At 48.2% G+C, this 22,500-nt stretch overlaps 1 protein-coding gene across 17 annotated transcripts in view; it reads left to right on the forward strand.

The window, feature by feature from the left end:
* Positions 1 to 22,500, forward strand: part of LOC115532947 (mitogen-activated protein kinase kinase kinase kinase 4) — a 44,929-nt gene that overhangs the window by 18,976 nt on the left and 3,453 nt on the right. The window contains exons 3-27 of one of the 17 annotated variants that reach the window (XM_030343049.1): positions 1,087 to 1,143; positions 1,296 to 1,421; positions 1,644 to 1,754; positions 2,242 to 2,332; positions 2,646 to 2,776; positions 3,063 to 3,117; positions 3,588 to 3,666; positions 4,411 to 4,586; positions 4,818 to 4,890; positions 5,253 to 5,463; positions 6,985 to 7,155; positions 7,358 to 7,444; positions 8,874 to 9,098; positions 10,375 to 10,515; positions 12,073 to 12,384; positions 12,835 to 12,944; positions 13,282 to 13,448; positions 13,691 to 13,773; positions 14,840 to 15,018; positions 15,291 to 15,396; positions 16,593 to 16,925; positions 18,873 to 18,987; positions 19,217 to 19,405; positions 20,088 to 20,231; positions 21,700 to 21,834. In XM_030343049.1, coding sequence (XP_030198909.1) covers positions 1,087 to 1,143; positions 1,296 to 1,421; positions 1,644 to 1,754; positions 2,242 to 2,332; positions 2,646 to 2,776; positions 3,063 to 3,117; positions 3,588 to 3,666; positions 4,411 to 4,586; positions 4,818 to 4,890; positions 5,253 to 5,463; positions 6,985 to 7,155; positions 7,358 to 7,444; positions 8,874 to 9,098; positions 10,375 to 10,515; positions 12,073 to 12,384; positions 12,835 to 12,944; positions 13,282 to 13,448; positions 13,691 to 13,773; positions 14,840 to 15,018; positions 15,291 to 15,396; positions 16,593 to 16,925; positions 18,873 to 18,987; positions 19,217 to 19,405; positions 20,088 to 20,231; positions 21,700 to 21,834 — 3,607 coding nt within the window. The other 16 variants (XM_030343047.1, XM_030343050.1, XM_030343048.1 and 13 more) reach the window with 16 other exon arrangements.

The raw sequence follows: 22,500 nt of genomic DNA on the forward strand, positions 1-22,500 counted from the left end.
ACCGCGCCATTCTCACATACAGACGGGGGGGATTGGCAGCTCAGGTGTCCATTTCACACAATGGAATCATGTGACAGCCTTTATAAAACACTCTCCCTTGCACACACACACACACACACACACACACACACACACACACACACACACACACACACACACACACACACACACACACACACACACACACACTCCCGCTAAGTGTGTGCTCTGACTTAATCAGATAAAACCCTTGGAACACACGTATACAAGCAGACACACAAGACAGGCTCTGCCTACATCGGCTCACATATAACGGTCCTGCACACACACACACGCACCCCCCCCCCGGTTCCGTCTGTGTGAGGGATGATGTCATCCCTAGTCTAGAGCTGCTAGCGCCACTATGGGGGCGGTGTAATCACAGATGAAAGTGCGTCGCAAGAGGCTTAAAACCAGTCTTTGTCTTGTGTTTGTGTTCAAACACACACACATACACTAACTTTACTCTCAAACACACATGCACAAAAACACAAACGTACACACACACAAAGCTCTAATGCATTTTGTTAGTGTTCATGATGCTGAGTGTTTGTGATGAGGTAGCAAGGACTCAACAGGGCGTGGCTTTAGATTAAAGACAACACGACGTGGAAGTTCTTATTTATGTTTAAAATAGCTGTTTAGTTTCTGAGTCACCAGGTCGTCTTTGCAATACTACAGCAACTATACTTCTCAAATATATTCCCAATGTGTCCTGATTCACTCCTGATTAAATCCCTCCCATCACAGTCATGTGTTGTTTCAGTGCATCTGGTGTCGTATTATCTAGTTTACCGTTAGCATTAAACCCGCCTTATAGATTTGGCATGACGTAACATCACAGTGTTGTAGCGTTATGGAACGCAAGTATAAGCGATGTTTACAATCAGTGATAAGCCAGGCCCCAAAACGAATGCCGTTACATGATAGATTTGGCTCTTCAGAATAGCAGTGCTGTTCAAGTAGCTTTACAGAGGTGCAGAGTTAATAAAGATTTCATTGAGCGATGTAGCCTGTTGGTTCATGTGTGGCCTTGTGAACTGATATTTTCTCTCTGTCTCTCTCCAGGGTCGACATGTCAAGACCGGCCAGCTGGCGGCCATCAAGGTCATGGACGTCACAGAGGTTGGTCATCTGTCTGTTTCCCTGACGTCTGTCTGACTATCTTTCTGTCTGACTAACTTTCTGACCGACTTAATTTGCAGGCTGTTAGGTTAAAGATGATGTTGAACATCCTGAAACTGTGTGTGTCTGTGTATGTGCGTGTGTGTGTGCAGGACGAGGAGGAAGAGATCAAACTGGAGATCAACATGTTGAAGAAGTACTCCCACCACAGGAACATAGCTACGTACTACGGAGCCTTCATCAAGAAAAGCCCCCCGGGTCACGATGACCAGCTCTGGGTACACACACACATTGAATAATGTGTCAGATTATCGGATTGAATAATCCGATAATCTGAAAATGTTTACTTTACGGAATCAATGTAGATTATTATGATTACAACACTCTGTCCTCTCAAGTTTTCTTTTTATAAATATTAAAAGTCTTGTTTGTCCACCATTGCATTGAACGTCCCTGAACATGCCTTTGTTTGTTGTGCGTGTGTTTGTGTGCGTGTGTAGCTGGTGATGGAGTTCTGTGGTGCTGGCTCCATCACAGACCTGGTGAAAAACACCAAGGGAAACACACTGAAGGAGGACTGGATCGCCTACATCTCTCGAGAGATCCTCAGGGTAACTCTCCACCCTGCGCCAAGCATTCACCTCCCCAGGGCATGCTGGGAGATGAAGTTTAGCTCCAAAAACACTGGGATATAAACTTAAACATATTTAAAGTTTCAATCGCTAAGAGCTCCAATGGTTTTTATTTCTACAAATGTCGCTGCCCATCAACAAATGAGGTTGCACAATTTAGATTGAGCCTAAGGCAATCGATGAAAGTCCTCGAATTAGCACCATTATGAATATAACGAACGGGGTGCGACTCGGTGCATTCCCGCTATTCAGGCTAGTACTAAGAGGCACACATATACTGAATCAGACTCGCTCTTCAGCTAACCTGTGTGTGTAGTGGCGTATGAACTATTATTTTCACCAAAGAAAAAGATCTTGAGCACAGCAACTGTCCCTCAAACGATTTCCCTCAGGATTACTTGTGTACTCTTATGCAAATGTGATGAGTAATCTCATCACATTTGTTCTTTTGTGAATCTCTGCGTAGGGATTGACTCATCTTCACGCCCATCATGTGATCCATCGAGACATCAAAGGACAGAACGTTCTTCTGACGGAGAATGCCGAGGTCAAGCTTGGTACGTCCTTAGAGCTCTCTGCTAGCCTGGCTTAGTCCAGGCTTAGCCATATAAAATGTTTATAAGACAGTTTTTCTTGCAAAACTGCCATACAAAGAGTGCTTTACGTTTCCATTTTATTTTATACGTTTTATTTTGTTCTATATACTACTTTTCTCTATCTTTATTTTTATGACATAGTCTTAACTGGTTTTAGTCTTTTCTCACCTGTTTCTATTGGTCGACCTTTTCACAACTTTTATAACTTGTTCTAACTTGCTATGTTAGTTATAAACTGTTCTAATTAATTCTAACCGGTTCTGACTGGTTCCAGTGGACTTCGGGGTGAGTGCTCAGCTGGACCGAACTGTGGGTCGGAGGAACACCTTCATCGGGACACCTTATTGGATGGCCCCCGAGGTCATCGCCTGTGACGAAAACCCTGATGCAACATACGACTACCGGGTATGAAATCACGCTGTAACAACGCTAACCATGCTAACTCAGACTACATGATCAGACTCAAGGTAACTTAGGCAACAGTGTAAGAATCGGGGTAACCATGCTAACTGAGACGACGCAGCGAAGAGCAGTTGTGGTGTTAAGAACTACTACCACCGCACCATAACCATAATCATGAGTCAAGAGTGGAGAACGTTTTTGACATTGACGGTTTGAGACAGAAAGATGGACGCAACGCGGCATAAGATTTGCGGTGTTGCGTGGTTCTGACCGTTGTTGTGTTCCGCAGAGTGATCTGTGGTCTTGTGGAATCACGGCCATCGAGATGGCCGAGGGGGCTCCGCGTAAGTCCTCGTGCGAGACCACGTGCACATCTCACATTTAGCTACTACTACTGTCATTACACGGTGTGTACAAACACAGCAGCATCAACAAAGAGGAGATTAAGACTCAAGCTTAGCACTCCATATAGGGAATTCACTTAGTCTACTGTAGCCGATATGCAACAAGGCCATTTCAAACGTACCATGGCTGTTACTATTTAGCATCATTTAGCAGATGATATCCAAAAGGACTTGAAGGAGCAGGTAAGGGTTAAGCCGTCTTGCTCTATTTGCCAGTAACCAGTAAGCTGTTGACTATGGGGATTGAACACATAATCTTTCGGACGGGAGTCGAACACCCAAGACACTAGTGCTGCTCTTAATTAAACCGCAAAGTACAAGTTAATACGTGTCACATGGACCCATCAGGGAGCCAGATGATCTTGGCTCGCCTGGTCCTGTCTGACTATTGGCTCCTCCTTTTTCTTCAGCGCTGTGTGACATGCATCCAATGAGAGCCCTCTTCCTGATTCCCAGGAACCCGCCCCCTCGTCTCAAGTCCAAAAAATGGTAGGGTGGCTTTTATCAGGTTTCCTGTCCTTCTTATCCGTTTTTATCCAGCCGACCATTCCCCTATCCATCATCTCTCTCCATCTTTCTATTCATCCATCCATCCATCCATCCATCCATCCATCCATCCATCCATCCATCCATCCATCCATCCATCCATCCATCCATCCATCCATCCATCCATCCATCCATCCATCCATCCATCCATCCATCCCTCTAGCCATCATCTCTCTTCCATCTTTCTATAGTATCTATTCATCCACCCCTATATCCATCCTTCAGGCATGGAGATCTGAATGCATCCAATCTTGGTATCTAGCCATCCATCCAACCATAAATAATTCCCTATCGTCCATCGGGCTATTTAAGGACTCACAAAGCGTGGCAACGCCCCGCACTCTCTCTAGCGGCTGCTTGTGGCAGTGTACCACTCGGCCGACGGAAGTGCTTCGAACCAGGAACTGAAATCCCACCACGAGTCTGTACGGTCCGCCAGTCGTCACTGTGCGTCAATTGTCCTCTTACTCGGCCGAACGTGCGCCGCGAGACGTTCTCATTTTCATAAAGTAAACTGAGGTTAAACCTTTGTCCCTCCCCTTTACAGCTGCCGTGATCACCTGCCACACGCGCGAGCCCCTCCCAGAATCCCTTGCCCCCACCTGTCCAATACAAAGTGAATGAGGGGGGGGGTGCCGCACTCGAGCATTGACCGTATAAATCTCCTCTTGTTTCTTTCCCCCACAGGTCCAAGAAGTTCTTCAGCTTCATCGAGGGCTGCCTGGTGAAGAACTACACCCAGCGGCCCCCCACGGAGCAGCTGCTCAAGCACCCCTTCATCAGGGACCAGCCCAACGAGAGGCAGGTCCGCATCCAGCTCAAGGACCACATCGACCGCACCAAGAAGAAGAGGGGCGAGAAGGGTGAGACCTCCGCGAGGGACCTGTCTGTGGCTGGAGGGATGGGCCTCCAGGATCTCCTGGTTACTAGACACTCGTTAAGCAGCTGGCACTTTAATCCCTTAAAATGAGTCCCTTAAAATGAATTTGACATGAGTTATTATCGTCCGTTATATTTATCGCTTTACCAAATTGCTATTCAGCATCCGTGTCCGTGTCGACGGTTGTGAATGAACCCTGACCTTTGACCTCCAGATGAGACGGAGTATGAGTACAGTGGAAGCGAGGAAGAGGAAGAGGAGACACCAGAACAGCAAGGGGAGCCCAGGTACATCCTTCGTCTTGGTGTTCTCTGCAGAACACTAGGATCCATTGCTGTATAAACCATAAACAAATGCGAGCACACCACCATACCAGCACACTACTGCTATTGAGATACCACGCTAACTGCAAAATCAGAACCAGACATTTTGTTTATTACTTGAAACAAGTGTGACACCTCTCTCGTTTCTGACGCTACAAGATGCCACGTTTCTAGAGCTCTACTGTACCCAGGTGCTAGCATGCTAACGTCTCTCTACTGTGAAGGGAGGCTAAAACACAAACGCCCCTCTGCTACAAGCTAACATGCTCACGTATCTTTTGCTATCGCGGTGCCAACACGCTAACCGGGCGTCTCTCCCCTCCCAGCTCCATCGTCAACGTTCCGGGCGAGTCCACGCTGCGGCGCGACTTCATCCGCCTGCAGCAGGAGAACAAGGAGCGCTCGGAGGCCCTGCGGCGCCAGCAGCACCTGCAGGAGCAGCAGCTCCGTGAGCAGGAGGAGTACAAGAGGCAGCTCCTCGCCGAGCGGCAGAAGCGCATCGAGCAGCAGAAGGAGCAGCGCAAGAGGCTGGAGGAGGTGAGGCAGAGGAGGAGGAGAAGGAGGAGGAGGAGAGGGAGGAGGAGGAGGAGGAGGAGGAGGAGGAGAGGGAGGAGGAGGAGGAGGAGGAGGAGGAGAGGGAGGAGGTGGGTTAATGGGTTAATGGAAGGAGGAAGAAGAGGAGGAGGAGGTGGGGAGGTGGTTGGTTGGAAAGGCGGGAGTAGGTGAAGAGGAGGAGGAGGAGATGGGGAGGTGGGTTAATGGAAGGAGGAAGAGGAGGTGGGGAGGTGGGTTAATGGAAGGAGGAAGAGGAGGTGGGGAGGTGGGTTAATGGAAGGAGGAAGAGGAGGAGGAGGAGGTGGGGAGGTGGGTTAATGGAAGGAGGAAGAGGAGGTGGGGAGGTGGGTTAATGGAAGGAGGAAGAGGAGGAGGCTGCATTCGATGAGGAGGATATGGGGAGAAGGTTAAGTGAAGGGCGGATGAGGAGGTGCAGGGAGCGAGAGAATCCTCTGTCTATTGTAGTACATTACTGGGACGTTGAGATGGGGCAGTGGCTTGAACCAGATTTTACGCTGATAAAATCTCCACTGTGATTGATCCTCTTCTCTGGCGTCATGTGACAACCCTTCCTGGGAGAGTTCTCCTTTTAGCTCCCGATTCATTCATGCATGATGCAAGTTGTTCTTCTAGTCTTAAGTCTCCATGGTACCCCCCCCCACACACACACACACACACACACACACCTCTCCATCTTCATGAGCAAGTCACCAAGCTCGGGGCTAGCCATCCAGCGATGGGCTAACCATGCTACCAGCCATGCTGCTAACCCCCTCCTCTGACCAGCTGGCTATGCTACAAGCTAATATCCCCTGGTGGGTGAAGGCAGGGGCTCCACTGGACCACTCTCTTCATGGAAACCACGCAAGCCCAGGCTGACTTGTCACCATGTCAGGCGGAGAGCACATGTGCCGCCGCTGAACATGTGATCTGTTGTCGGTTGATCCTGGTTGTCCCGGCTGGCCGGGAGCCAGCACAGCAGAGCTTATGAAACAGAAACAGCGGAACTATTCCTCAGAGTGCCCACTGCCTTAAACGCCATGTGTCCCGGCCTGACCGGAGAGGACCACTAGAGACTACTGCCGCTAGACCGATTAAAGTGGGGTTGAACTTTATCAAGCGATAAATCACCTCTCAAGGTTAGCCCAGGGAGTCACATGATCACCCGGTCGTTTCCATACTCTTTCCATGGCAGCAGCATCTGGGTTTCTGGAACGTGCTTAGTTTCTTGCTTCTGACAATTTTGTCCAATTTTATTTTATACCCTGTCTTCATTTGTCCAAACACTCCCATCAACGGGAAACTGTTGACAACCAATCCAAATCATCTTCTGTTGTATATTTACTGTAGAATTCGTCCAATCACTAATGACCCACGAGTCGCGATAGCCAATCAAGAAGCGGGTTTACTTCGATCAACGTGTCTCATGGGAAACACGTTGATCCAAACAAAAGTGTCGCCTGACCTCTGCACTCTTCCCTGCCCCCTGGTGGCGGGCCACAGCAACAGCGCCGCGAGCGGGAGATGCGGCGGCAACAGGAGCGCGAGCAGCGGCGCCGGGAGCAGGACGAGAAGCGGCGGGTGGAGGAGGTGGAGCGCCGCCGCAAAGAGGACGAGGACCGCCGGAGGGCCGAAGACGAGAAGCGGAGGGCCGACCGTGAACAGGTAGGAGGAGTAAGTAGCACGGGGCGGAGCGAGGAGCTAGGAGTTAGCGGCTAGGAGACCGGTTGGAAGCTAGGAGAGGAGTAAGCAGTTACCATTTAGTCTTTTGCAAAATACAAGAGATGTCACATTTACATGGTGGTGCACTTTCACTCGGCCAGCCATTGAATAGGAATCAATTATTTATCTAACTGTCCTCGTGTTTGATTGACAGGAGTATATCCGTCGCCAACTGGAGGAGGAGCAGAGGCACCTAGAGATGCTGCAGCAGCAGCTGCTCCATGAACAGGCCATGCTCCTGGTGAGTCCCCCCCCCCCCCCCCCTGTAAACCTCCACCAGATAGCCATGCTACTGGTGAGTCCCGCCCCCCCCCCTCTTAGTCTCCACCAGATGCCATGCTCCTGGTGAGATAGCCTCAGCCAAACCACCACCAGCTAACCATGCTACATGTGAGTTCCCCCCCCCCCCTCCAAACTCCCTCCAGCTAGCGATGCCACTCATGAGTTACCCCTGACTCCAAACCCCCTCCAGCTAGCCGTGCTCCTAGTCTGTTACCCCTCTTTCAACCCCCACGTGCTAGCCATGCTACCAGCTAGCATACAAATAACAGGTGTTTCAAACAGCTGTCGGCCCGTCCAGCTGTGCTGCAGAGCTGCGATAATCCAGGAGCCTTTCTCCCACCATAAGATACGACCGTCCATGTGATCTGTGGTCTTCTACTGCTGCGTTAGAATGCATGTCTCCCTGATGGGAACCGGGGCTGTTTGTGTCCCCCCGGTGAGGATGCCACAGGGTAACAGCCTGTCCTAGCGGAGTTATAGGCTTAACTGTCAAGAGTCCGGCCAAGATGTTGTACTGCGTGTATGGTGGAGGGTCCCTAGTGGAGGGGGGAGGGAGGGAGGTCAGGGAGGCGGGGGGGGGGGGGGGGGGGGGGGGGGGGGGGGGGGGGGGGGGGCAGCACTAGTTTTATTGTTGAGGGATTGTTTTTCTCACGCATGGAGGAAAGGGAGATAATGGGAGGAAGGGACGCCTTACCTCCTTCTCCGCTTCACACGTTACCGCTGCTGTCCCCCCCCCTCGTTCACACACCGTCATCATCTTCATCCTCATCCTCATCGTCACTCGCACCGTCAGTACCTCCTGTACAGTGTGGTTAGCTCTCACTGCGATGAAGCATTCATTCGTCCAGAAAGGTCTTCGTTCATTAGTTCCTCAAGAGAAAACTGTCAACGAGAGCACTCTCACCGCATGCGTGTAAAAAAACGTGCAGATCTGCGTCTGCATTGACACGTGTATGAGTCACGGGGAAGCATTTAACTACAGTCCTGAACGCCCCTTGAAGGCCGCTGCCAAATACAGTGCAGGTGTGGCTGTAACCATGGAGATCCTTAACATGATGAAATTGTGAAAAAAACACCTTATCATAAACAATGTGTGTATAGCACCTTTTTAACAAGATCCATTTTTTTATATTTCCAAATGAGAGCCAAATGCTACTAATAAATGAATTAAGTGTATTGGAAATAAATTGATACATTTATAATAAAGCAAATTACATCATGTAAGCATGTTGGATCGACTAAAAATCAGCGTTTTCGGGTAAAATGCTTCCAGTTGTCCCAAACGGCACTGCGGGGTTGGCTGGTGGTTGTCTAGCCAGTTGTAGTCCCATGGATGATGACGTTAAACGCCTCCACCTCCTCCTCCTCCACCTCCTCCCTGAACCCAGGAGTGCAAGTGGAAGGAGCTGGAGGAGCAAAGACAAGCTCAGAAGCTCAAGAAACAGCTGGAGGAGGAGCAGGCGTCCCTCCTCTCTCTCCAGCAGCATCAGCAGGCCGGCAGACCCCCGCAGACCGCCCTATCAGCTAGGGGCGGTCAGGTGGAGGTGGTCCATGAGAGGACCCCACCCTCCCAGCTCCAAGACCCCGCCCCTGACTCTGAGCCAATCAGAGAGGTGAAGCCCTCGTTGCAGGTTGCCATGGTGTCAGCCGCAGTAGAAATGCTTTGTGTGCTTGTGTGTACTCACACCCCTTCGCGCTGGGATGGGCTGGAGTGTTGATGATTTGATGGTGTTGTCATGGTGATGGAAAACCCTTCACCTGTGCCTTTTAAACTCTGAGCTACACCTCTTCTTCACGAGTACAACAGTACAACACCTAGTACAACCAGTCTAACCGTAGGCCTGTTGCCGGGACGTGTCTACATCTTCAATCTTCTTTAATTCATCTCATAAGTTTTAAAGAGAAATATAGTACATGACATGACCGCAACTGACCAATCGGCTGCAAGCTTGAGTGAATCTTTTTTTAAATATGAACTAAAGGCATTTCTAACCAAAAAGTACATTAAGTCCCCGCTATGATGTTCAATAGCTGATATAACATTTTCAACATCAGTTATTCATAACTTTTTGTAACATGCAAATGGAGCTTACTGTTCTAGCGCCTGTAAAGCTTACATTCTGTGATGTGAAATGGCTAGGTTCACTCCTTCAACACTAACAAGGTATCTTGATAGTCGTCGTTAGTGTCCTTGTTTCCCAACATGTACCAAGTGAGCCAGAGAAAACATTGATGAGACTGGAGGGAAATTGTTACTAAGAGAATTTTTGTTTTGTTCCAAGACTCCAACCTCATTAATAACATGAACCGTTCATATAATCTTCACATCATATCAACATTCATCGTCACCATCAACACCTCATCTCCGTGATCCCATCCCAGTATCACACTCGGCTGACTGTGGGACGATCTGTGGGAGTCCCTGTGTGTAGGGTTGGCATGGTAACACGTTGGGGTGTTGGCTCCGTGGGTCACATGACTCCTCAGGGAAGTTGTGTTTCTGTCTTTAGTGTGTGAGTCTCTAGAAACTACTCTAACTGTGTGCTCTGCAGGGTGATGCTTACTTACTATAGCAACTAGTAAATGCTTGCGCTCCCTCTCTCTATCGATCTAGTACTCTCTCCCTCTCGCTCTCCTTGGCTATCACTGTTGTTACTGCATAGAGCACTTTTTAACTTATGTTTCTGGGTCCATTTTGTGTGTGTGTGTGTGTGTGTGTGTGTGTGTGTGTGTGTGTGTGTGTGTGTGTGTGTGTGTGTGTGTGTGTGTGTGTTTGTGTGTGTGTGTGTGTGTGTGTGTGTGTGTGTGTGTGTGTGTGTGTGTGTGTGTGTGTGTGTGTGTGTGTGTGTGTGTGTGTGTGTGTGTGTGTGTGTGTGTGTGTGTGTCCAGGCTGACGAGCGCTACCGTAAGAATATCCAGGGCTCCCCCCAGACCAAGCCGCCCCCGCCGCCCCCCCGCTCAGAGTCCTCCCACCCCAATGGCCCCGCCCCCACAGAGACCCCCGCCCTGCACCGGCCCATGGAGCCCCAGGTAACTACGGCAACCTCCGTCCCCCCTGACACACAAACACCACACAGAAAGACATAAGGCCTGCACAAACAAGCTTTCACAGATAACCCTTTGACACACGCAGTACGCTATGGTCCTAATGTCTCTCACTATCCCACTACCTCCCATTACCTTGGAAGAATGTCGACACTGGTGAAAGTGGTTAATGTCAGTATTAATCTGTCTGTTGATGTTATTAACATGAAGTCATGATCACCCTTTATATATAACCGCATATTATGTCGATGCAACTAATTCATGTTACTTTGTTGTTTGTTGATCTATGTTTACGGTATTATTGTGTTTTTTTCTGAAGTCGTATTTTTGCTCTGATTGTTTGAGATGCTAATCCTGGTCTTCATCTGTGCTACTTCCTGTGTTTCTGCGTTCACTTCCTGTATCGGAGGAGCGCTCCCGGGAACTCGTTGGCTCTGTGCTTTATCTCTTCCCCAATCGCTTTTCTCCGACAGCCCAGCCGTGACATCAGTACCCTGTGTAAACCATAATAGCAGTAACACAGCTCTTCCTTCAGGATGGGACTTGGATCACAGTTGGTGTACTGACATACTTTCCATTGGTTGTTGATTGTTTTCATGATGTGATGATGAAACTCTCTGACACAATTACCGTCTACCTGCCGTCCACAGTCCATTTTCAAACCTCTCTTTCCGTATTTGTTTGTTCTTACGTGTTTGTCAGTTTTTTCTGTGTGTTCTGTATGTAATTGTATAAATAATATAAGGTAGACAGGTTGGAGGGCTAAGGCGTTGTTCTGATCAAGTAAATCGTTTAGTGCGAAGTTGCTCTTTGGTGAATAATATTAGGCTTATGAGTTTGATGTCATGGGGTGTTGGTTGTGTGTGTGCGTGTGTTTGTTTGCACACATTTCATGTTGATCGGTTGCATTGTGCCTATGGGTGTGTGTTCTGCGTGTGTGTGCCTGTCTATGAGAATTTAGTAAATTAAAAGTGCTGAGGTCGGTTGGGGACGTTGTTGCTCTCATCGGCTGAGTCGTATTTGTAACTTCATGAGGCCTGCAGTGGACCGGCTAGTACAGGACAGAAAGCATCATAAACACTTGTGTTTTATAAGGACTTGGTGTGTCGTAAATACCAAAGTTAGTCAGACATGCAAAACACTCACACAACCACATCCTGTCTCCTTTCTGTTTCAAGTCACCGCCGCTTGGTTTAAAACAGCCATCTCCCGCCTCACAACACGGTGGACATGACAATGCCACACGGGTCCACTTTCTGAAACTGAACAATAACATTCAATTTGTATGCTAGTTTCAGTTCACTACTCTCCGATGCGTGAAGCCAAGTTGTGTTTGTCTTGTTTCATGTTTTTGTTATAATGCCTTGACCCCATCAATAACGGCGTAATCAGTATCCACTGCATCCATTTTTTATCCAGTATCCATCACATGATTGCCCCTTTTGTTTCCATGGTAACCCTGTTTACTTTGTGTTTGTTTGATTTAAAGTATGATTTTGCGTGCATGCTGATCCCCCCCCCTGTGTTTTTTGTCATTGGAAGGTGCGCTCCAACATGGCCGCCTTAAAGAGCAACACCAGCATGGCAGCTTCCTCCACCTCTTCCTCCTCCTCCACCTCTTCCTCATCATCCGCTAGCGCCCCTCCCTCTGCGACCCACTCCCACCCCAGCTTCCCAAACCATCACCTCCGCTCCAAGCAGGACCATCTCAACCAACACCAACACAACCATCCATCTTCATCATCATCATCATCAGCATCATCAACACCCCATCGCACTGACCTGCCACCCCACCCCCAGACTAGACCCTCCCCCAGCAACCCCTCAGCCCCCCCAGAGGAGCTCCCACCCAGGGTAAGCAGTGGTGTTGCTGGGTGTAGCCGTGTAGCTGTTAGCTGGTTGTAGCAATGTAGCAGCTCTGTAGCAGTACATCAGCGTGGTTGTGTGGTTGTGTAGCTGGTATGTTGTAGCAGGAGTGCTGCTGTTTAGCCGGGTGTAGCCATTTAGGGATGGTGTACAACGGTAGGGATGTGTCAGAGCTGTTACGCGGTGATGAAGCTGGGTGTAGCGTTCTAGTAGTAGCTTGCTACTAGAAAGCTAGCGAATGTCTTTCCCCTTGGTCCCGTCATGCTAACCTGGGTATGACGCTCCTACAAGTTCAACAGGATTTAATACTTCAGAAGAGAGCACGGTGTGTGCATGAGCTCTCATTCGTGTGCGGGAATGCGCACGTGAGGTGTGTGTGTGCGCGTGTTTGCACATGTTTAGTGTTTGTATAGCAGCTCATTGTGTCTGTGATGAAAGGTTCCAATGAGAACCACCTCCAGGTCTCCCGTGTTGTCAAGGCGAGAGTCTCCTCAGCACCAGGGCAACGCACCGCCCGGCCACCAGGCGGCCCAGCGCAACGCCATCAGGTGGGCCACAGCCGGGCACCAACACAACGTCCCCTGTTTGACTTAAAAACGCACCGTGTGTGTTTACATGCCCAAACGATAAACCCTTTTTTTTTTCAAATGTTGTAATCGTTATATTACAATATGTATTACTCGTGATGGCACACGTTAAGAATGTATCATTTGTGTCTCAACAAAACACACGTTCAAGACCGGGTCAGTCAGAGATTAGTCAATATACTGTACACAGTCAGGAAGTAAACAATGAAATCAATAAAGAATTGACAGGCTCAAAACATTTTCATTGTATGCCAGAAATTATTTTTAAATATGTATGTGTGTGTGTGTGTGTGTGTAGTGCGGCAGAGCCCAGGATGCTGTGGGACAGGGTGGAGCGCTTGGTGTCGCGGCCGGGGGGCGTGCCCAGCGGGGGCTCCAGCAGCTCCAGCTCCTCCAACAGCTCCACCAGCAGCTCCAGTAAGACCCCCACCCAGCAGGCGTCTGGGGACAAGATCAGGCCCCGCAGTGAGTGACACACACACACACACACGCAAAAACACACACACATACACACACGCACACACACACACACACACACACACACACACACACACACACACACACACACACACACACACACACACACACACACACACACACACACACACACACACACACACACACACACACACACACACACACAGTGTGCCTGGTGTCATATCATGTTTAGTGCTGTGTTCCTGACCTGTGTTTCTTCCTCCCTCCAGCCTCCTCCAAGTCAGAGGGTTCCCCCCTCCAGAAGCCCCCCGCTGAGGAGAGGAGAGAGCAGAGCAGACCCTCCCGTACTGCGGTGAGGGCCGCTCAGGCCGTGACCACTAGATGGTGGTCTACTAGCTCTACTAGTTCTCCTCATTCGCCTCCGTCTACACCTTCTGCTACTCTACTACTTCTAATAGTTTTACTTCTAGTACTTTCACTGGTTGTTCTCCTTGTTCTCGTTCTCTTGCTTCTACTAGTTGTACTAGTTCTAGTTGCACTTCTACTAGTGGTAGTGGAAGACTGGCTGTAGTCGAGCTGGTGTGTGTGTGTGTGTGTGTGTGTGTGTGCGCTGCATCGGACCTGAGAGTCGTTTCAAGTTGAGAGAGACTTGGCTAAGGGTTAGCTTATGCTAATGGTTGGCTTAGTTTTGGCTTGTTGACTAATGCTTGTTGACTAAACTGTTAGATCATTTGAACGGTTGGCAAATACCAGTGTTCGACCTATGCTATTGTTTGGCTAATGCTGGCTCTGTGATGCTTAGTACGAGTGATTGAAGAAGTGGTTTCTGGGGTCCGTGAGAAGAGCTTGTTCTAATTGAGTGGGTTGCAATCAAGCCTCGAATGTCTTTGTGTATGTGTTAGTATATGTTTTTTTTTTCATGTGTGTCTGATTCAAAATGTGCTGGATGGTTTGAATTGCGTCTTGTGATCATCTTACCCCTCATGCCAGCCCAAAGCACGCAGTGGTCTGCTTTATCAAACGCTTCCTGGTCTACAGTCCATGGCTTCAGTCTGCTGGACTAACCATACTCTAACTGTAACTCTCTCCATCGCCTACCTATTCTGAAGTTAAGCCTATTTTCCTCTCTCTCTAACACGTCTCTCTCCTGTTTCCAGCGCCTGGCTCGCCCAGCACGCCGTCTGACGCTGACTAATCTATTTCCTGTGACATCCTCTAACCACCTCTTCTCCGCTCACTACGCTGGCTTCTCATTGGCTGGCTGCCCTCTCTGACGAGCGTCTCCCCTCCGGCGGCCTTCCCGTGCCCTGCTCCCGTGGAGCGGTTCTGAATGACGCTCGCGTGTTTTTTGCCGACGCAACCGCCCACCCCGGACCTGAGTTTGACCTGTGACCTTTGACCCCCCCCTCCTTCGGCAGGACCTGACCGCGCTGGCCAAGGAGCTGCGGGCGGTGGAGGAGGTGTCCCCGCCCCACAAAGTGACCGAGTACTCCTCGTCCAGCGAGGAGTCGGGCACCACCGACGAGGATGACGATGAGGAGGTGGACCAGGACGGAGGGGAGGAGTCCACCTCGGGGCCGGAGGACCCACGGGCCGGGTACCGTCTCAACTATTACCATCCGACCTTTGACCCCGAGCCCTCGTTCTGAAGCCTTGGCTCTCTGTTACCTTTAACCCCTGAATACTTGCCCTGAATAATCTCGACACTTAATACTCTGAATAAGTGTCGTGAATTAGCTTTTGCCCAAAACCTAATAATAATCTTTCTGAATTTATAGTAAAACCCTTTGGATTAAAAGTGTCGGCTGAATGATTCTATAGTACAGAGACATTTAAGGTGACAAAGTCATCCCCCCCCCCCTCTGCCAGCTCGTCCCGGGTGAGTAACGGGGAAAACGCATCGGCGAAGACCATGGTTGTCCAGGACGACGGGGATGACGCCGGCTCCACGCCGTGTAGAGACCGTACCCTGATGGTCAGACAGGTAGCACTCATGCGCGCACACACGCACGCACACACCCAACACGTGCGCCCACAACCCCCACATTTAGGCATCCGTTCATTTGTTAAGTTCATCTTTCATTTTCAGTATTAAGTTTGTGTGTTTGTTTGTGTTCTTCACTCTGTTTTGTCGACCTCTGTGTGTGACTTTGTTTTACGTTGTCTTTCTGGTCAGCCTTCAGGTTAAGAGAGACACAGAAAGAACGATAGAAAGGCAGATAGAGATGGAGTGATATAAAGAGATTGAGTGATAGCGAGAGAGAGAGAGAGAGAGAGAGAGAGTGATCATAAATTGCATCCAAAGCAGAGGTAGAAGCAGTTAACGTTTTTATTTACAAAAGTAACCAATACATTTTAACAATGTCATGTTAAAGTAATAATACAGGCTAGAACACTGACATTATTGTGAAAATCGATTGAATATTTATTGCAGGGTTTATTTTTCCTATTGTTCTTTATCACTATTGCAATTGGCCGTCGAATCAGACCTCCCACTACAGAAGGCAACATTCTATGAATTGTACGATAAAAATCATAAAATAAGTTGATAACGTGATGTACAACAGGCTTTATTATTCATTTATAATGTAAGCTAACTAGACATTTGGCAGTATTCTATGATACAATACCACAAGGGGACTCACATTTCTCATGATGGATTTCTCCTCTTCTTAATTTCGAGTAAAACTAATCATTGAAATTGTGATTACAATTAAAAATTGTATGTGTAAATGTACTGTTAACAACCTTAAATTAAACCTTTAGTGATTAACTGTACTTACTAACTTTTTATTGTCCTGCTTGTAGCATAGCAACATTAGCCCTGCTAGCCTCATTAGCCCTGCTCGCCTAATTAGCCCTGTTAGCCGCAACATCCCTGTTAGCCATATGAACCCTGTTAGCCACGTGAGTCCGGTTAGCAATAGCCATGCTTTTCATATTAGCCCTGCTGGCCATATTAGCAATGCTAGCCTAGTTAGCGCTGGTAGCCGCTATAGCCATGGTTGCCTCATGAGCAACGGTAGCTACATAACCCATGGCAGCCATGGGAGCCTAATGAGCCCTGGTAGCCGCCTCAGCATCCCGCTTCCTCTAGCAAACACCTTCCCCTGTCCTAAAGTAGTGAGACAAGCAGCTCCACCCAACCTCCACCCCTCTGTCTACTTCCAGAGCCCAGGGTCGTCCATGGGGTCAGGGGTGGTGCACAGCAACCACGCCCTGCTCCCCGGGTTCTCCCCAGGGTCCGGCAGCCCCCACACGCCCAGCCCCCACCACCCCCACCCTCACCCCCACCCCCACCAACACCCACACCCACACCACCCGGACCGCAACGGCTTCGCCGGCCGCATCCACCTCCTCCCAGATCTGATTCAGCAGAGCCACCACCCCTCCTCCCCTGCCTCCTCCACCTCCTCGCCCATCTCCTCCCCCCCCTCCAGCCTGGGCAGCCCCTGCCCCGTCTCCCCTCACATCCCCCTGGACCAGCTGGCCATCTTCCTGGAGGTACGTTGACCCCAGCCGGTACCCTGCCGTCCCTCTCTCCTGACCTAACACCACACCTCGGGCCCTCCAACCTAACCCCGCTGAGGACTGCCCACTCACGCCGACCTCTGCCGGTCGGCTGTCTGAACAGCACTATTGAGCTTGAATTATAATAACGTGGGCTTCAGATAATCACGGCTGACCGATCCGAACTCTGTTTATCCGTCCGTTCTTTCACTGCGACATCCTCCTCCTAACCAATCAGAACTACGTGCAAACGGCTCTTTGTCTTGGCTCTTTCACGAAGACTACATCATCTTAGGATGCCGTCTTCAAAGAGTCAGTGTCTTGTTCTCCCCTGTGTCGCTTACAGTGCCCTCTACTGGTCGTTCTCTCTCTTGGCCCTGCCACTCGGTTTTTTCTCTTCTTCCTCCTCTGCTTCAAGCTTCAAGGAGATGGTGGTGCTGGTTTTGGTGGACATATTAAAAGGCCATATGCAATCTTGTAGACAACTATATATGTATGTTTTAATTCCACTATGGTATTCATGGTGGTGCTCTGCTAAACATTGTCCCTTTTCGTATACGAGACACAACCTTGATGCCTAGATGTCTAGCTAGCAACCTAAGGGTGGAAGCCCGTGGTTGAGCTTAAAGAGTTCCTGAGGTAGGGCAGCTGTAAGTATGTTCCTGGTGGAAAGCCAATCATACTTTTGACCACTTACCTAAATTCTTCGTTTTACCCACCACCGTTTTCCTTGGTTTCTCCCACCACTCTGGGTGTTTCTATATATTTATTTATAATTTATTATGTGCATGTATTTACTCACCTTTTTTCTGAGCCTCACTGCATGACATTCCATCCTGTGTTTGTCATTCCACCGCCTTGTTGAGTTCTTCATTGATGTTGCCGTACAACCCATAATAATATCCCATAATAACATGCTATAATAATGGGGAGGGAGAGTAAAACGGCTCCCCCTGCTGGTGGTTTCCAAACTCTTTGGTGAAATGCATTGATTTTCCCTATTGACTTGTGCATATTTTATTATAGGCTGTATTGTAAAACAAATGTCATAATTTCTATTTCTATTTAAAAAGTTTATCTTTTGTTGATTGCGAAAATGTTTCTTAACAGATGTTTTGGCATGTTTTCTGACAGAAGCTCATAAGTTAAGTTATCTATTCGTTGTCAAAAATACCGTCAATGGGAAATTCAAAGCATTACTCGCTCAGCGTTGAAAATTACCACTAGATGGCGTAGATTTTACTTTCCCTCCACTATATCTCTATGCTTAGATTCTGTGGGTGATGGTTATAATGGATAGTGTTAGGTGTTGGTGTTATTAATGTAAGTGTTGGGGTTTGTTTTCGGGTTAATTTCGGGTTAGAGCTTATTATTATTAGTGTAATTAGGGACAGGGTTATAAGGGTTAGCTTCAGTGTTGGTGTTCCCGGTCTGAATGTAATTCATCATCGTGTGTCCAGTCTTACAGCAGGGTTAGTGTAGTGGGTTAGTGTAGTACTATGTGTGAGTTAGAGCCAGTCTTACAGCAGGGTTAGTGTAGTGGGTTAGTGTAGTACTATGTGTGAGTTAGAGCCAGTCTTACAGCAGGGTTAGTGTAGTGGGTTAGTGTAGTACTATGTGTGAGTTAGAGCCAGTCTTACAGCAGGGTTAGTGTAGTGGGTTAGTGTAGTACTATGTGTGAGTTAGAGCCAGTCTTACAGCAGGGTTAGGGTAGTGGGTTAGTGTAGTACTATGTGTGAGTTAGAGACAGTCTTACAGCAGGGTTAGTGTAGTGGGTTAGTGTAGTACTATGTGTGAGTTAGAGCCAGTCTTACTGCAGGGTGAGGGTAGTGGGTTAGTGTAGTACTATGTGTGAGTTAGAGCCAGTCTTACTGCAGGGTGAGGGTAGTGGGTTAGTGTGGTACTATGTGTGCGTTCTGACTGTGTTCCCACCGTGTGCAGAGCCAGTCCAACAGCAGCACGATGCAGAAACACAAGTCGTCCTCCTCTTTCACGCCGTTCATCGACCCCCGCCTCCTCCAGGTCTCGCCCTCCGCCGGGGCACTCAACAATGTTGGTAAGGCCCGCCCACTTTCACCCTAGGGCATGCTGGGAAACTAAATCAAATCAAATCAATCACTTGATTGACAGCAGTTCAGTTTTAGAGCGACCAAGTTCAAAGCAAGGACCCGACAACGAAACAAAATAATGATATATCTAAATAAAAAAATAAAAAATGTGTGTTGTGACCCATGACCCTGACCTCTCCTCGTCCCCCTCCTCCACCTCCTCCTCCCCTACCTAAGGCCTGCCCTTTGACCCTTTAGGCTACGCTAACGACGCCCGGCTAGCGGAGGCGCTGCGGCTCGACCCCTCCCGGAAGGGCTCGGTGGTCAACGTGAACCCCGTCAACACGCGCCCCCACAGCGACACGCCCGAGATCCGCAAGTACAAGAAGAGGTTCAACTCTGAGATCCTGTGTGCTGCCCTCTGGGGTGAGGACAGCTCTTAACCTTTGAACCTTTGAACCAGGTGCCTTCAAAGATAGGTTAATGATGAGGTGATGTAGATGACAGGTTACAGATACAGAGGTTTGAGGGTTAGTGACTAGTTGGTGTATACATTACCGATTTATAAAGGGGTGTATATTATAGGATACAGACTAGCTGGTGAAGATTTTACGTTACATATTAAGTCGTGTAGATGATAGACAAATAACAGATAAATTGGTGTATAGATTACAGATTATCGGTAAAGTGGTGTAGATAACGTATTATAGATTAGGTGGTGTATATTATAGGTTACAGATCAGACGGTGTATATTATACGTTACATATTTATTGGGTGGTGTATATTATAGGTTACAGATTAGATGGTGTATATTATAGGTTACAGATCAGACGGTGTATATTATACGTTACATATTGATTGGTGTATATTATAGGTAACAGATTAGATGGTGTATATTATAGGTTACAGATAAGGTGGTGTAGACTCCAGCTTCCAAGTGTGTGGGTAAATGATATATTGTCCCAGACAACCAGGGTGTGTTCTCCATTCTCGACGATGTGGTACAGATTAGAGTACTTATCACGTGTTGTGCCGTAGGTGGGTGACCGGTGGCGTGTGATGGGTACCAGATTATGGATGATGGATTGCATGCGTTGTGTGTGGTAGGAGTGAACCTGCTGGTGGGGACGGAGAGTGGGCTGATGCTGTTGGACCGCAGCGGCCAGGGGAAGGTCTACCCCCTCATCAACCGCCGGCGCTTCCAGCAGATGGACGTCCTGGAGGGACTCAACGTACTCGTCACCATCTCAGGTAGAGAGAGGGAGAGAGAGAGAGAGAGAGAGAGAGAGAGAGAGAGAGAGAGAGAGAGAGAGAAAGAGAAAGAGAGAGAGAGAGAGAGAGAGAGAGAGAGAGAGAGAGAGAGAGAGAGAGAGAGAGAGGGAGAGAGAGAGAGAGAGGGAGAGGGAGGGGGAGGGGGAGAGAGAGGGGGAGGGGGAGGGAGACACAGAGAGATGGACACACAGAGATGGACACGGAGAGATGGACACGGAGAGATGGACACAGAAAAGGCGACTTTCACTTCTGCTTCTCAGAGTAACAAAACCTTTGTTGGAAAGTGTGAATATGCCTTACTTCTCCTATATCTCCCTGCCCCGAGAACACATGTGCGTGCTTGTGTGGGTTGTGTGGTCAGCCTGTGGTTGGCTAACTGAAGCAGACGTTAGCTAAGAGCCTTGCGTGTTTGCAGCATGTTGTCCCGACACACTAAATCTTTCCATGATAGGTGCGATATTCAGTGGTAGCCATGCACGTCATGGATTATGGGGTTGATTTCACACGTTGCCTGAAACAGTCTGAAACGCATTCTAAATACAAGTCACTCTGACAGGCAGTTCCCTTGGTCAGACAGGAAGTACCCAGGCTCAGACGAGAAGTGTACCACGTCTTCAGCTCAGGGGTAACACCGCAGTGCAGAGAGGATGGAATCACGCTCTATATTTGAATTAGGAATAATGTGCAAGTTTCACTTCCAAAAATTATCAATTAACCTCAGCTTGATCAATATGTTGGAATGGGACGTTGTGGAACTGCCTGAAAATATCCAACTGGCGTTGTTCCGGTTGAGTCATTTCCGATCCGATGTGGTTCAAACGCAATAAACATGTTACAGTCACCAACACGTCATATGGGTTGTAACATGTGCTGTGAACTGCGTTGTTTCTAAGTGCACTTAGTTACATCATCATGTATTTACCAACAATGCACTCGAGACCCCAATACGGGGGAAACAATTGATCTTGGTTTCAACCGACTATTGTTACATAATAGTATAATAATATAATAATAGTATACTTAGTATTTTATCTATTTTTTTGCTGTCTCTCCTATTTGTATTTTATCTATTTATTGGCTGTCTCTTCTGTTTGTACTTTTTATATTTATTTTATTAGGGACTACGGATGCAAATTAGCAGCTCTGCTATAATCCGGCATGTTTACAAAGATGTTTAAACATCAATGTTCATTAATGTGCACTGTCCCTATTCAAAAATAAAGCATTTATAATTTATTATTATTATTATTATTATTATAGTCAGATTTTAATTGTTTGTTTAAATATTAATAATAATAGTCATAATAATGCATTTGATCTATGGAGCACCTTTCTAAAGACGCTTAAACAAGACATACGTATAAGCCAGGGCAGCATCCTCTCCATCTGGCTCTACCTCACTCTGTCACTGTGTCACTGTGGTCCCTGGCCCCTCTCTGGCCCTCAGGCAAGAAGAACAAGCTGCGTGTGTACTACCTGTCGTGGCTCCGGAACAAGATCCTGCACAACGACCCCGAGGTGGAGAAGAAGCAGGGCTGGACCACCGTCGGGGACCTGGAGGGGGCCGTGCACTATAAAGTCGGTACGTTAACCCAGGGACCGGGGGGGTACCCTTGGGTGGAGGAAGACGCCAACGCTGCCACGGTTAGGGGTTCTATTGCCTGTGTAGAGCAAGGCACGGACTCTGCAAGGGTTAGGGGGGAAACCCAGGAAAATATGTCCATTGATTTTTCTGTCACAATCTATTGGCACTCATTTTAGCTGGAATTGCCCCTGTTTAGTAAGGCGACCTCTTACCGAGGACAGGGCACATGGTGTTACTGTTCATACATATACTTCCTGTTGGAAACCACGCACCACTGGCTGCGGATATCCGCCTCGTCTGTAGAAACGGGATCGATCCGGCTCAATCTGATCAATTCATCATAAGTTACGGGACTTTGCAGACTTTCTTGAAAATGTCCAACTGCAGATGTTCCGGTTTAGTCATTATTCTCCAACACGATACAGCTTGAGTTTGACCCTTTATTATGTACGGTTAACCTATCTTTTATGCACATTTAATAATTTCAGCAATCAACCGTTTCAATCACCATGGTTGTATTTTAATTGATTTGCGCGACCACTTGGCCGACGCTTTCATCAAACTCTACCCTAGCTGCTACTACTAGCCTTTTCTGCCTACATATCACATGAGTATGATCATCCACATTTGATCATACTCATGTGATATGATCATATGAGTATG

This window comes from Gadus morhua, chromosome 20 (genome assembly GCF_902167405.1).
Source record: "Gadus morhua chromosome 20, gadMor3.0, whole genome shotgun sequence".
In the NCBI taxonomy this organism is placed as follows: Eukaryota; Metazoa; Chordata; class Actinopteri; order Gadiformes; family Gadidae; genus Gadus; species Gadus morhua.